General features: G+C 43.3%; 1 protein-coding gene across 5 annotated transcripts in view; it reads left to right on the top strand.

Annotated features, from left to right (window-relative positions):
• TET3 (tet methylcytosine dioxygenase 3) overlaps positions 1-15,085 on the top strand; it is a 109,173-nt gene that overhangs the window by 74,978 nt on the left and 19,110 nt on the right. For all 5 annotated transcript variants that reach the window (XM_067704648.1, XM_067704647.1, XM_067704649.1 and 2 more), the window contains 2 exons: positions 5,985-6,075; positions 13,330-13,423. In XM_067704648.1, the coding sequence (XP_067560749.1) occupies positions 5,985-6,075; positions 13,330-13,423 (185 nt within the window). The remainder of the gene's footprint in view (positions 1-5,984; positions 6,076-13,329; positions 13,424-15,085) is intronic.

Raw genomic sequence — 15,085 nt, 5'->3', positions numbered from 1 at the left:
GGGGCACAAACCTGTGTCCCCTGCGTCGGCAGGCAGACTCTCAACCACTGTGCCACCACGGAAGCCCCTCTAATTCTATTGATTTGAGTCTTCTCCCATTTTTTCTTGATGAGTCTGGCTAATGGTTTATCAATTTTATCTTCTCCAAGAACCAGCTTTTAGTTTTATTGATCTTTGCTATTGTTTCCTTCATTTCTTTTTCATTTATTTTTGATCTGATCTTTATGATTTCTTTCCTTCTGCTAACTTTGGGGTATTTTTGTTCTTCTTTCTCTGATTGCTTTAGGGGTAAGGTTAGGTTGTTTATTTGAGATTTTTCTTGTTTCTTGAGATATGATTGTATTGCTGTAAAGTTCCTCTTAGAACTGCTTTTGCTGCATCCTATACGTTTTGGGTCATCGTGTTTTGTTTTTTAACACCTTTATTGGAGTATAATTGCTTTACAGTGGTGTGTTAGTTTCTGCCCTATAACAAAGTGAATCAACTATACATATACATATATCCCCATATCTCCTCCCTCTACGTCTCCCTCCCACCCTCCCTATCCCTCCCCTCTAGGTAGTCACAAAGCACCGAGCTGATCTCCCTGTGCTATGCAGCTGCTTCCCACTAGCTAGCTATTTTACATTTGGTAGTGTATATATGTTCATGCCATTCTCTCACTTCGTCCCAGCGTACCCTTCCCCCTCCCTGTGTCCTCAAGTCCATTCTCTAGTAGGTCTGCATCTTTATTCCTGTCCTGCCCCTGGGTTCTTCAGAACCTTTTTTTTTTTTAGATTCCATATATATGTGTTAGCATATGGTACTTGTTTTTCTCTTTCTGAGTCGTCGTGTTTTTATTATCATTTTTTTTAGGTATTTTTTGATTTCCTCTTTGATTTCTTCAGTGATCTCTTGGTTATTTAGTAATGTATTGTTTAGCCTCCATGTGTTTTTATTTTTTACAGTTTTTTCCTGTAATTGATATCTAGTGTCATAGTGTTGTGATCGGAAAAGATACTTGATACAATTTCAATTTTCTTAAATTTACTGAGGCTTGATTGTGACGCAAGATATGACCTATCCTGGCAAATGTTCCATGAGCACTTGAGAAGAAAGTGTATTCTGTTGTTTTTGGATGGAATGTCCTATAAATATCAGATAAATCCATCTCGTCTAATGTGTCATTTAAAGCTTGTGTTTCCTTATTCATTTTCATTTTGGATGATCTGTCTTTTGGTGAAAGTGGGGTGTTAAAGTCCCATACTATTATTGTGTTACTGTCGAGTTCCCCTTTTATGTCTGTTAGCATTTGCCTTATGTATTGAGGTGCTCCTATGCTGGGTGCATAAATACTTAAAATTGTTATATCTTCTTCTTGGATTGGTCCCTTGATCATTATGTAGTGTCCTTCTTTGTCTCTTGTGATAATCTTTATTTTAAAGTCTATTTTGTCTGATATAAGAATTGCTGCTCCAACTTTCTTTTGTTTTTCATTTGCATGGAGTATCTTTTTCCATCCCCTCACTTTCAGTCTGTATGTGTCCCTAGGTCTGACGTGGGTTTCTTGTAGACAGCATATATATGGGTCTTGTTTTTGTATCCATTCAGCCAGTTTGTGTCTTTTGTTGGAGCATTTAATCCATTTACATTTAAGGTAATTATTGATATATATGTTCCTATTACCATTTTCTTAATTGGTTTGGTTTGTTTTTGTAGGTCTTTTCCTTCTCTTGTGTTTCCTGCCTAGAGAAGTTCCTTTAGCATTTGTTGTAAAGCTGCTTTGGTGGTGCTGAATTCTCTTAACTTTTGCTTGTCTGTAAGGGTTTTAATTTCTCTGTCAAATCTGAATGAGATCCTTACTGGCTAGAGTAATCTTGGTTGTAGGTTTTTCCCTTTCATCACTTTAAATATGTCCTGCCACTCCCTTCTGGCTTGCAGAGTTTCTGCTGAAAGATCAGCTGTTAACCTTATGGGGATTCCTTTGTATGTTATTTGTTGCTTTTAATATTTTTGCTGGTTTTAATGTTTTTCTTTGTATTTAATTTTTGTTAAATTAAATAACTTTGTTTTTAGTTTTTGATTAATATGTGTCTTGGCATGTTTCTCCTTGGATTTATCCCATATGGGACTCTCTGTGCTTCTTGGACTTGATTGACTATTTCCTTTCCCCTATTAGGGAAGTTTTCAACTATAATCTCTTCAAATATTTTCTCAGTCCCTTTCTTTTTCTCTTCTTCTTCTGGGACCCCTGTAATTCAAATGTTGGTACATTTAATGTCCCAGAGGTCTCAGAGACGGTCCTCAATTCTTTTTTCTTTATTCTGCTCTGTGGTAGTTATTTCCACTGTTTTATCTTCCAGGTCACTTACCTGTTTTTCTGCCTCAGTTATTCTGCTATTGATGCCTTCTGGAGAATTTTAAATTGCATTTATTGTGTTGGTCATCATTGTTTGTTTGCTTTTTAGTTCTCCTAGGTCCTTGTTAAACGTTTCTTGTATTTTCTCCATTCTATTTCCAAGATTTTGGATCATCTTTACTATCATTACTCTGAATTCTTTTTCAGGTAGACTGCCTATTTCCTCTTCATTTGTTTGGTCTGGTGGGTTTTTACCTTGCTCCTTGATCTGCATATTTCTCTGTCTTCTCATTTTTTTAAACTTACTGGGTTTGGGGTCTCCTTTTCGCAGGCTGCAAGTTTGTAGTTCCCGTTGTTTTTGGTGTCTGCCCCCAGTGAGTGAGGTTTGGTCAGTGGCTTGTGTAGGCTTCCTGGTAGTGGGGACTGGTGCCTGTGTTCTGGTGGGTGGGGCTGGATCTTGTCTTTCTGGTGGGCAGGGCTGTGTCTGGTGGTGCGTTTTGGGGTGTCTGTGACCCTAGTATGATTTTAGGCAGCCTCTCTGCTAATGGGTGGGGTTGTGTTCCTCTCTTGCTAGTTGTTTGGTATGGGGCGTCCAGCACTGGAGCTTGCTGGCCGTTGGGTGGAGCTGGGTCTTAGTGTTGAGCTGGAGATCTCTGTGAGAGCTCTCACCAATTGATATTACATGGGGCCGAGAGGTCTCTGGTGGTCCAATGTCCTGGACTTAGCTCTCCCACCTCGGTGGCTCAGGCTTGGCACCCGGCTGGAGCACCAAGACCCTGTCAGCCACACGGCTCAGAAGAAAAGGAAGAAGAAAAAAGGAAGAAAAAAAAATAAATTAATACAATAATAAAATGAAAAAATAATTAATAAAAATAAAAGAAGAGAGCAACCAAACTAATAAATCCACCAATGATAACAAGCACTAAAAACTAAAATAAATATAAAAATCAGAAACAGGGCTTCCCTGGTGGCGCAGTGGTTAAGAGTCCGCCCGCCGATGCAGGGGACACGGGTTCGTGCCCCGGTCCGGGAAGATCCCACATGCCATGGAGCGGCTGGGCCCGTGAGCCATGGCCGCTGAGCCTGCGCACCCGGAGCCTGTGCTCCACAACGGCAGAGGCCACAACAGTGAGAGGCCCGTGCACCGCAAAAAAAAAAAAAAAAAAATCAGAAACAAATCAGTTGCAAACAGCAATCCCCAAGTCTACTGTTGCTCCCAAAGTCCGCTCCCTCGATTTTGGGAACATTCGTTGTCTAGTCAGGTATTCCACAGAGGCATGGTTCATCAAGTTGATTGTGGGGATTTAATATGCTGCTCCTTGGGCTGCATAGAGAGATTTCCCTTTCTCTTCTTTGTTCACACAGCTGCTGGGGTTCAGCTTTGGTTTTGGCCCACCTCTCTGTATAGGTCACGCTCAGGCATCTGTTCCCGGCCAGACAGGAGGGGGTTAAAGTAGCAGCTGATTAGGGCACTCTTGCTCACTCAGGTCGGGGGGAGGGAGGGGTACAGTAGTCATAACTGGAATGCAGGGTGAGCCTCCAGCGGCAGAGACCGGCGTGACATTGCAACAGCCTGAGGTGCGCCGTCTGTTCTCCCAGGGAAGTTGTCCCTGTATCTCGGGACCCTGGCAGTGGCGGGCTGCACAGGCTCCTGGGGGTGTGTGGATAGTGACCTGTGCTCGCACACGGGATTCTTGGTGGCTGCAACAGCAGCCTTAGTGTTTCATGCCTGTCTGTGGGGTCTGAGCTGATAGCCGCGGCTCATGCCCGTCTCTGGAGCTTGCTTAGGCGGTGCTCTGCCTTTCTGTGGGCACACTGGGGAGGAATGCTCTCTCCTCGTGCACGCTGAAAGGATGATCTCTTGCCTCTTCAGCAGGTCCAGACTTTTTCCCGAACTCCCTCCCGGCTAACTGTGGCGCACTAGCCCCCTTCAGGCTGTGTTCATGCAGCCAACCCAACCAAGTCCTCTCCCTGGGGTCTGACCTCCGAAGCCCCGAGCCTCAGCTCCCAGCCCCCGCCCACCCCTGCGGGTGAGCAGACAAGCCTCTCAGGCTGGTGAGTGCTGGTCGGCACCGATCCTCTGTGCGGGAATCTCTCCGCTTTGCCCTCCGCACCCCGGTGACTGCGCTTTCCTCCGTGGCTCCAAAGCTTCCCTCCGCCTAACCCTGTCTCCTCCAGTGAAGGGGCTTCCTAGTGTGTGGAAACTTTTCCTCCTTCCCAGCTCCCTCCCAGAGGTGCACGTTCTTTTGTCCCTATTCTTTTGTCTTCGTTTTTTCTTTTTCCTTTTGCCCTACCCAGGTATGTGGGGAGTTTCCTGCCTTTTGGGGGGTCTGAGGTCTTCTGCCAGCGTTCAGTAGGTGTTCTGTAGGAGTTGTTCCACGTGTAGATGTATTTCTGATGTATTTGTTGGGAGGAAAGTGATCTCCATGTCTTACTCATCTGCCATCTTGAAGGTCCCCCCCCCCAAATTAATCATTTTAAAGTGTACAATTCACTGACATTTAGTACATTCACAATATTGTGAAATAATCACCTCTATCTAGTTCCAAAACACTTTCATCATTCTAAAATAAAATCCTATACCCATTAAGTAGTAACTCTCCATTCCTCCCTCCTCCCAGCCTCTGGCAACCATCATTCTGCTTTCTGCTTCTATGGCTTTACCTATCCTGGATTATTTCATATGAATGGAATAACGCGATATATGTGATATTTTGTGTCTGACTTTTTCACTTATTGTAATGTTTTTGAAGGTTCGCCCACATTGTAGCATGTATCAGTACTTATTCCTTTCTCTTTTTTGAATTGTGGTAAAACATACATAATATAAAATTTGCCATTTTAACCATTATTTAGTGTATAGTTTAGTGGCATTAATTACATTCACAATTGTGCAGCCATCACCACTATTTCTAAAACTGTTTCAACACTAAACAGAAACTCTACCTATTAAGTAATAAGTCCCCATTCCCCACTCCTCCCAGCGGTTGGTAACCTCTAATCTAATTTTTACCTCTATGAATTTACCTATTCTAGATATATCCTGTAAGTGGAATCATACAATATTTGTCCTCTTGTGTCTGGCTTATTTCACTTAGCCTAACATTTTCCAGGTTCATCCGTGTTATAGCACGTATCAGAATAAATCCTTCTTATGGTCGAATAATATTCTGCTGTATGGATATACCACATTTTGTTCATCTGTTGATGGACACTTGTGTTGTTTTCACCTTTTGGCTCTTGTAATAATGCTGCAATGAACACTGCATACAGGTGTTGTTTGAGTCCTTGTTTTCAGCTGGTTTGGGTCTGTATCTAGGAGTGGAGTGGTTTGCTGACCTCTGGTCTAGATTATGTATAATGATAAACTAAATTCCAGAGTGGTTAAGCCTCAGTCTTGATAATGCATAGTTTTATCAGATTTCTAAATTTTTGCCAATTTGGTCTGTGTGTAATGGTGTTTCATTGTGATTTTAATTTGTATTTCCTGATTTCTAATGGGGGTGAACATATTTCCACATGTGTATAAGCCATTGAATTTCCTGTTTTGTACTATGCCATTAATTTTCCTATTGATGGTTTGCCTTCCTAAATTAATATTAATGAATTGATGTCTCCAAATAATGTTTACTTTGTATTTCTGCAGAACAAATAGTGGAGAAAGATGAAGGTCCGTATTACACTCATCTGGGATCTGGCCCCACGGTAGCCTCCATCCGGGAACTCATGGAGGAGCGGTGAGTGATGCACAGATGTCCAAGGAGAAGTGGGCAAGTTGTTAACAGAATATGGCTTTTAAGCACCTCTCGTTTTCATTGCCTTATACTAGACAGCCTACAGAAAGGAATCCCTGATACACAGACTGAAAAGTTGAATGTGGGATTTTCACCCCCAGGGCCCAGGGTTTCTTTTTTCTATAGGTCTGCCCTTTACAGATCCCCATAACCCCCTTTTATCTCACTCTTTCTTGAAACAGTTTTTATTAAAGAAATGGGGTTAAATAGTTGTATGTCCTGTAGAGTTTCTCATGGTCTGAAGTTTGCTGCTACCTTTCCTGTGGTATTGTTTAACAGGTTCTTCTGCCCTGTGTCGTGTAAATTGGTTAGATCTAAAGGCTTGATCAGAATCAGATTGTTTCTTTCTTTCAAAATTACTTCCTAGGTGGTGTTTTGTACCACCAAGAGGAGAAATGTATGCCTCGTCTTTGGCCAGTGGGCACCTATTCACATTGTCTCCTGAGTCCTTTTGACATGATCCTAGTTCTTGATTTCTCGTATTTTTATTGGGGGAAGAAATATTTAGAAAACAGACTCTGGGTGCTGGGGTGCTCATTTTTCTAGGCCATTTCAGTAGAAAGAGCCAAGAGGTATGTGTAGGTTTTTTAGTTTTGCTACTGTTTAGTGATTAAATACATACACTGAGTTTATATACACTTCCAATTCGAACTCAAGACTATAGGGCTTTTACTTGACAGCTCTGTTTTGCTTTTTTAAGCAGTTTTGTACCGATAGAAACTTTAAAATCTATGTACGTGTCCACAGTAGCTATTAAATACTGTGAGTTCCAGTGTGTAGAGAGGTAAAAATAGCTTGGTGATTGAGAGCACATGGACACTGGAGCTAGACTAAGGTCCAGTCCTGGCCCTTCCACTTACTGATGAGTTCTTTGGTAAGTTGCTTTTCTTCTCTGTGACTCGGTTTTCTTATCTGCAAAATGGAGAAAATAAAAGTACATACACTGGAGGAGAGTTATGAGGATAAACTGAATTGATGTCTGGAAAGCACATAGTGCTTACTAGTAAATATTACATACAGGGTGTCTACATCATATCTGCATTTACTGACTGCATTTTTATAACAAACATTAGTATTTTAATAGCAAAGGCGTAAATTATGTAAGACATAAACATGTTTGCTCATACATATACGTAGACATACAGATGTGTGGAAGGCTGGGGGCTGAGAATTATAGCTTAGAATTTCTACAGATTTGGGGACCAGATTTTGTCTGACCAGGGTAACTAATACTGTCATTAATATAGCAGGGAACATGATTTTGAACTAAATAACTGTAGTGATATCCCTGAATGAATAAAAGGTAAGATGGATGGAGCACAGTGATCTGCTGTAAACACTTATCGTGTACCATCTGGAAACATTTATGTTCATAGAAGCCCATCAGAAAAGCATTTGATCCAGGACCCAATCTGTAAATTCAAGACTGATTGAAAGAGCACCTCTGAGTCCATAAGAATCATCAAAAAGTCTACAAATAACAAATGTTGGCAAGGATGTAGAGAAAAGGGAACCCTAGTACATTGTTGGTGAGAATGAAACATTTACAACAGTGTGTGGGTTATTCACGCACGCCTGCATGTGCCCACATGTGTATGTGTTACAGCTTCGAGGTTGGAGCGGGCATTATTTTGGCCAGCGAGTTTTTTTTTTTTTTTAACATCTTTATTGGAGTATAATTGCTTTACAGTGGTGTGTTACTTTCTGCTTTATAACAAAGTGAATCAGCTATACATATACATATATCCCCATGTCTCTTCCCTCTTGCGTCTCCCTCCCTCTCCCTCTTCCCTCTCCCACCCCTCTAGGTGGTCACAAAGCACCGAGCTGATCTCCCTGTGCTATGCGGCTACTTCCCACTAGCTATCTATTTTACGTTTGGTAGTGTATATATGTCCATGCCACTCTCTCACTTTGTCACAGCTTACCCTTCCCCCTCCCTGTGTCCTCAAGTCCATTCTCTAGTAGGTCTGTGTCTATTCCCGTCTTGCCCCTAGGTTCTTCATTACCTTTTTTTTTTTTTTTTTTAGATTCCATATATGTGTTAGCATACGGTATTTGTTTTTCTCTTTCTGACTTACTTCACTCTGTATGACAGACTCTAGGTCCATCCACCTCACTACAAGTGACTCAATTTTGTTTCTTTTTATGGCTGAGTAATATTCCATTGTATATATGTACCACATCTTCTCTATCCATTCATCTGTGGATGGACACTTAGGTTGCTTCCACGTCCTGGCTATTGTAAATAGAGCTGCAATGAACATTGTGGTACATGACTCTTTGAATTATGGGTTTCTCAGGGTGTATGCCCAGTAGTGGGATTGCTGGGTCGTATGGTCATTCTATTTGTAGTTTTTTAAGGAACCTCCGTACTGTTCTCCATAGTGGCTGTATCAATTTACGTTCCCACCAGCAGTGCAAGAGGGTTCCCTTTTCTCCACAGCCTCTCCAGCATTTATTGTTTCTAGGTTTTTTGATGATGGCCATTCTGACTAGTGTGAGATGATACCTCATTGTAGTTTTGGTTTGCACTTCTCTAATGATTAATGATGTTGAGCATTCTTTTTGGCCAGCGATTTTTGTGAGGAATCTTGACACTATTGTTTACAGGTTGAGGGCTGCAGGGGAGTCAAATGTACAGGTTTGATCTGGGATAGTTTTTATGTGTGTTTGTTTTTTGGTAGCAATTTTGCAAGATTTCTAGACAGCTCTCTCAATAACTTTTAGTTATAGAAGAGTATGTTTTGAAATAAGGATTAAGAGATAATGATAAAGTTGAGATTTGTCCTTTTTTTTTTTTTTTGTCATTGCTTTAAAAATAACAGCCAAGTGTAGATTCTCCAGAAACTGATCCAAGGGAGGAATTCCTCTCAAGACCAGGAATACTTGTGTTTTTCCTCAGCAACTGGTTTATTTTTATCTTAAGGGCCTTGTAAATCATGGAACAGATTGTGTTTCCATCTTTATGTTGGCTGCTTGTAAGCTTAGAGCCAGATTTGTGTATCCTCATTAGGAGGAACGTAATTTCTCATCTTTGGCCTGTGGGAGCCTATTCAGGTTCACTCCTGAGTCCTTTTGACATGACCCTAAGGAGTCTTCATTAGCTTCCTTGATTTCTCATGTGATGAAATGTTCTAGGCTCATCTCTTAAAAATATGCACAAGATCCCACCATCTGCATTTTGCATAACAACATCATGTCTATCTGTTTCCCCCTTTACTCTGATTTCATCACCTGTTATTTTTATCACATAGACATCTTTTTAAGCTCCTTCTGGAACAGGAGGGGAATGAATGATTGCTGAAAATCACCTGGAGGGGGGTCTAGTTTGTGAATGGTCCAGGCTGTCTCTTTCTCTAGACTTCCCGCCCAACCCTTACTCTGCAGGACCACTCCACTGCCAGGAGTTGGCCAAGGCAAAGAGGGAAGAAAACTGAAATCCAGGGGATGTTGGTGCTTTTAGTTTATCTGGGAAAGACTGTGAAAGGAGGAGGTTGAAAGCAAGTCCTAAAATATTATCAGATTTGTTAATGGGTTCCATACCTCCTGGGTACCCAGGTCCTTGTTGTCATAAATAATTGGAGTCAGGTGTTCAAACCCATATCTGAGAATGGCCTGCTGCACAGGGCCACGTGTCCTCTAACTGGAAAGGGGATTCTCTGCAGCCTAGGAGTTCATTAAATGTTCATGCTAGGAATGAAAGCACCAACACCGTGCCAGCAAATCCTCTGAGTGTGGGGGGAACTGGTCTTATTAATGTGTGATAAAGGTAACCCTGAAGAATCACAACTTTAGATCAGCGGTTATCAAGCTTGAGCATGCTTCAGGTCTCTGGAGGACTTGTGAAAGCGCAGATCGCTGGGCCCCACCCCAGGGCTTCTGACCCAGCAGGTCTGGGATGGGACCCGAGAGTCTGCATTCCTCCCAAGTTCCCAGGGGATGCTGGTCCCAGCACCACCTTTGAGAATCACTGGCTAAGACGATGAAGTTACCCTTTAGAATAAGGTTTCAGCCTACCCTTCCAGACTTAGTGTAGGGTCTAGGAGTTCACCTGTATCCTAGCCTCTTAATGATAGGCCGGAAAGTAAGACATTTAAGAAAAAAGAACTAAATCCAGAGTTGGTTGGTTGTCTTTAAACACAGAGATGGTTCTGGTTAAAAAAAAAAAAAAAAAAATTCTAACTGATCAGACAGTGCTTGGCCCTTTTATTTGCTCTCAAATATGAAGTTCACTACAGGAAGCATTTCTCACAAGGATGAGACGGTGGGAAAGGTCTTGGTCAGAAAGCCCTGGTCTGTGTCCTCAGCTCACCCTCCTGTGGGGAACACGATATCCTGTCCGTTCCAGTGCGAACAGTATGGTCACCTCAGGTGGTTCTTCCCACAGCGACCCCAGGACACACTGAGTGTCCAGGCTCTGCGCTCCTGATAGATGCTTGTGGAGCTGAAAGTTCTCCAGGAACCAAACAAAAGCAGCACTATCTGGTCTTTTCCTCTTGAGCCAGACCACGCTATATAAACTCCCCAGAGTCCTGTCTCCAAACACATTCTATAAGGGACTAACGTAGCCTTAGAATTTTAATGTGGCACTTATCAGCTTTTCACCTCATTCCTGAGGTCTTGAGTGAAATAGAGAACATTGAACTCAGAGAAACCTTAGATCAGCACTTTTTTTTTTTTTTTTTTTTTTTTTTTTCGGTACAAGGGCCTCTCACTGTTGTGGCCTCTCCCGTTGCAGAGCACAGGCTCCGGACGCACGGGCTCAGCGGCCATGGCTCACGGGCCCAGCCACTCCGCAGCATGTGGGATCCTCCCGGACCGGGGCACGAACCCGTGTCCCCTGCATCGGCAGGCGGACTCTCAACCACTGTGCCACCAGGGAAGCCCAGAAGCATTTTTTTAAATATTTGTTTTCTTTTCCAATTACAAAAATAAAACATGTCTATAAAAGTCTGTTTTTTAAAAGTCTAGAGTGAATAAAGCTCTCTAATAATTATCCTTCTTAGAAGAAAAAAAATTTTTTTAAAGTTTGACGCATACGTTACTATTTTTTCTAAGCATTTGTGAAGAGACACATATGTATATAGAGAAATTTTGAACAAAATGGGGTCAAGCATACTATCCCCATGTTTGTAGCTATTACCCCCCACCCCACTTAATTTCTTTCGTGTCAGTACATACAGTTCTGTAGAATCCTTTTTGACAACTACATGGTTTTCCATTGCATGGACATTTGTTTTATTATGTTTTATTTAGCCAGTCCTATACTGGATATTTAAGTTCTTTCTAAATTTTCTCTTGTAGATGCAACAATGAATATCTTTTTCCTAAATCTTGGTGTATTTGTACAGTTATGTCTGAGGTAGAGATTCCTAGAAGTAGAGTGGATGAGATAAAGAATTATGTGTAACTATATATGTATTTATATAAAGAATATGTAAAACAGAATATGTAGTAGCTATGATAACATTATCCTCTATTAAATAGTATATTAAAATATGCTGTGACCAAATTGGATTTATTACAGAAATATAAGGATTGTTTGCTTTAGACAGTCTGTTAAAATAGCATACCTTGTTAATTGACCAAAGGAAAAAAACCATTCAATCATCTGTGTCCTTAGTTGCTAAAAATGTATTTGATAAAATTGATCGATTCTTGATTAAAAATCCTTAGAACAAGGACTTCCCTGGTGGTGCAGTGGTTAAGAATCCGCCTGCCATTGCAGGGGACATGGGTTCTAGCCCTGGTCCGGGAAGATCCCACATGCCGCGGAGTAACTAAGCCCGTGCACAACTACTGAGCCACGTGCCACAACTACTGAAGCCCGCGTGCCTAGAGCCCGTGCTCTGCAAGAAGAGAAGCCACCGCAACGAGAAGCCGGCACACCGCAACAAAGAGTAGCCCCCGCTCACCGCAACTAGACAAAGCCCGCGCGCAGCAACGAAGACCCAATGCAGCAAAAAAAACGAAAAGAAAAGAAAAAAATCCTTAGAACAGGAAACCCTTAGTAGAGCCCTTCAAAGTAAGGGAGTCTCTATCTCTGTCCCAAAGTCAGCGAGCTTCATGCCCAGGGATGAGTAGTTAGAAACATTTCCAGTAAAGTCAAGAAATAAGCAAAGATGCCTGCTAGTGCTTTGGAAGGGGCTGGCCAGTACAGACACAAAAGAGATGGAAATAGAGGCATGGAAAGTGGAAAGGAGGAGGTGGCAAATAACCAGTACTTGTAGACGATAATATTATTGTACTTGAAACTAAAAAGCTATTAAAAATAAGACAATTCAGCAAGATGGATGTTTACAGTATTAAGAATAATTAATATTTACTGGGCTCTTCCCTCATGCCAGGAACTTCAGAGTACTTTAAGGCACTCCCTGTGGATTATCTCATTTGATCTTTTCCCAAGCCTAGGAGACAGGAACCATTTTTATATCCATTTTACAGATGAGGAAACTGAGGCTTAGAGAAGTTCAGTCATTTGGCCATGGTCCTGTAACAAGGAAGTGCTGCGCTGGCACTCAAGCCCCAGCTCTCTGACCTCCAAGGCTGCACTTTAACCACCACTGCCCCCAGGTAGCTGTGTGGTCTTGGGCAGGTCAGTTCAGCTCTGGGGGCCACAGTTTCATCACCTCTGAATGTGGTGAATCCCTGAGTGTGTGCACACATGTATGGGCCAGGGCAGGGGTGTATGCAGGAACCAGACGTGTTTACTGTCCAAGGGAATCTCAGAGCCAGTTTGTACTGGGTAGGGTCACTTCCCCCTGGCCTCAGCTATCTTGCCCTCATCTGTTCAAATGTCAGTCGGGGATTGTTGAAAGAGAATAATAAGGTTTCCCCATTTGTTTTGTCTGTTGCATTTTACTGAATTTATAAATAACTAACTCTGCTAACAGGGCTGGATACAAATGCCTGTGTTGAGCCTTGGGTTTGAGTGCTCAGAGGTAATAATCAGAGACCTTCTGCCCTGGGACAGAGCGGAGCCGGGTGGACCAGAGGCCCTGGGAGTCTGTAAGTGGAGTTGTGTCCGCAGAGGCTTTCACACGGAATAAACATTTAAATCTTTCTCTTCCTTCTCTATTGCCCCACAGTAACTAGAAACCCTAGCTGAAACACACTGAGGCTTGCCTTCTTACCAAGACTTGCTCTCCTTTGGGCTTCAGCTGTGCTAATGGTGCCTTCTGTCTCCCTCTCCAGGTACGGAGAGAAGGGGAAAGCCATCCGTATCGAGAAGGTCATCTACACGGGGAAGGAAGGGAAGAGCTCACGTGGCTGTCCCATCGCAAAGTGGGTACGTATCAAAGCTCCACAGCCCAAGCTGGGCCGGGGAGTGGAGGGCAGGCGTGTGCACTGTCCAGGGAGCTGTGAGCCAGCATCTGGTGCTGGTTAGGGTCATCTTCCCCCAGCCTCAGCTGTTAGTCCTCACTTTGTTTAAATGCCAGCCTCTGATGTCCAAGGCTGGCCTTGGAACTGCTCTGGTCATTACGCTCAGCTCGTACTGCCCCTGTGGTTCAGGGCTGCAGAGGGAGGGAGGAGAAGCGGAAGCTGGAGATGTCATCTTGCTCAAGGCTGAGCCCCACCACGGTCCCTGTGACTCCTCTGCCCGCTTTGTGTGCCCTGGAGCTGCAGGTGTTCCTGTCTCCTGTCCACAAGAACTAAGCCTCTGGGCAGGGGCAGGGACAGCGTTGCTTCTGTTTTACTTCTGAGCCACTGTTTGCTATAAGGCAGCCTGTGTGTCTTGGCAGAGGGGAGGTCAATGACTCAGACCCCAGTTTCACCCAAAGTTTTCTGACCTTGCCCTTCCAGTCCTCATAGAGCCCTGTGGAACCAGTGCCCAGAGCAGCAGCAAGGTTATCAGGTAGCTGTTTGCTCAGTGCTTGGTAGGGAGAATACGCATGGAACATAGAAGGCTCCATCCCTGTGTTCAAGCTGCTTATGATGTAGAGACACAGGAAGTAAGATCATGGAGACTTGAATAATCGAGCTTTAACACTGAGAGGCAGACTTGGTGCTGTAGAGTTCAGGGGCAAAAGGGACATGACTGGCAGGAGGAGTGTTCAGGCAGTTTCCCAGAGAAGGTGGATATGCGTGGGGCCATACTAAATGGGCCAGGAGAAGGTAGCAGCATTCCTGGTGAGGAGAATCATGTTGACAAAGGCAAAAAGGCTGGGTGAACATACACACGGCTCACTTTGGGTGAGGGATGGTGGTAAGATGACCTTTGTCATCCTCTGTCCGTCTGCACACATGCCTGTTTTTATCTGGTCTGTACCACATGCCTTTGCACCTTTATGTTTAACGAAAATAAAAGGTGTCTGAACCTGAACTACCACATATCCGTTTGTAGCCGTTTTCAGACAGTGAAGAATTATCTGGAAAAATTTGGAATACTTAAAGAGTATTCACAGGTATGTAGAAGCATGTTGTCCCCACCCTTGTGAAAGACGGTCATTACAGTGGGAGGTTGACTATGTCTGCGGCTGAGCAGGGTGGGGTGTTACCCCCCAGAGAACCTGTCAGAGAAATGGCATTGTCCCTCTCTCCTGCTAATTCAGGCAGTTGTTGAGGAATTCCAAAGTCTTGGGCAAGAAACTGAAGATCCTTGGGGCGCAGGTAGAGAGAGGGACTTCTCGGCTTCAGAAACAGCACCTTAAAGAAAGAAAACACCTGGCTATGTGGATGGTGTTGAGGATGAGAACATGCATTTCCAGTCCCCGGACACCCATGGTCAAGCTTTAGCTCTTGACCAGCACTTGTATGTCTCTGCTGAGGGCTGAGGAGGCAGTTGCCCAGGTAAAGCGTGAGATCAGTTTCTGGGGCTGTGAGAGGAAAGCAGAATGATGGGGGAGGAACTTGGTCCTCAGAACTTTGGTCCTCCAGAGTCTGTGGACAAATGCCCAGAGCGGGACACATGTAGCACAGTGCTTTGTCCAAAGGTTGGAATAACTTGTGG

This window comes from Pseudorca crassidens, chromosome 14 (assembly GCF_039906515.1).
Source record: "Pseudorca crassidens isolate mPseCra1 chromosome 14, mPseCra1.hap1, whole genome shotgun sequence".
Lineage (NCBI taxonomy): Eukaryota > Metazoa > Chordata > Mammalia > Artiodactyla > Delphinidae > Pseudorca > Pseudorca crassidens.
The sequence above is the reverse complement of the archived record's forward strand: the minus strand, read 5'-3'. Positions and strand labels throughout refer to the sequence as shown.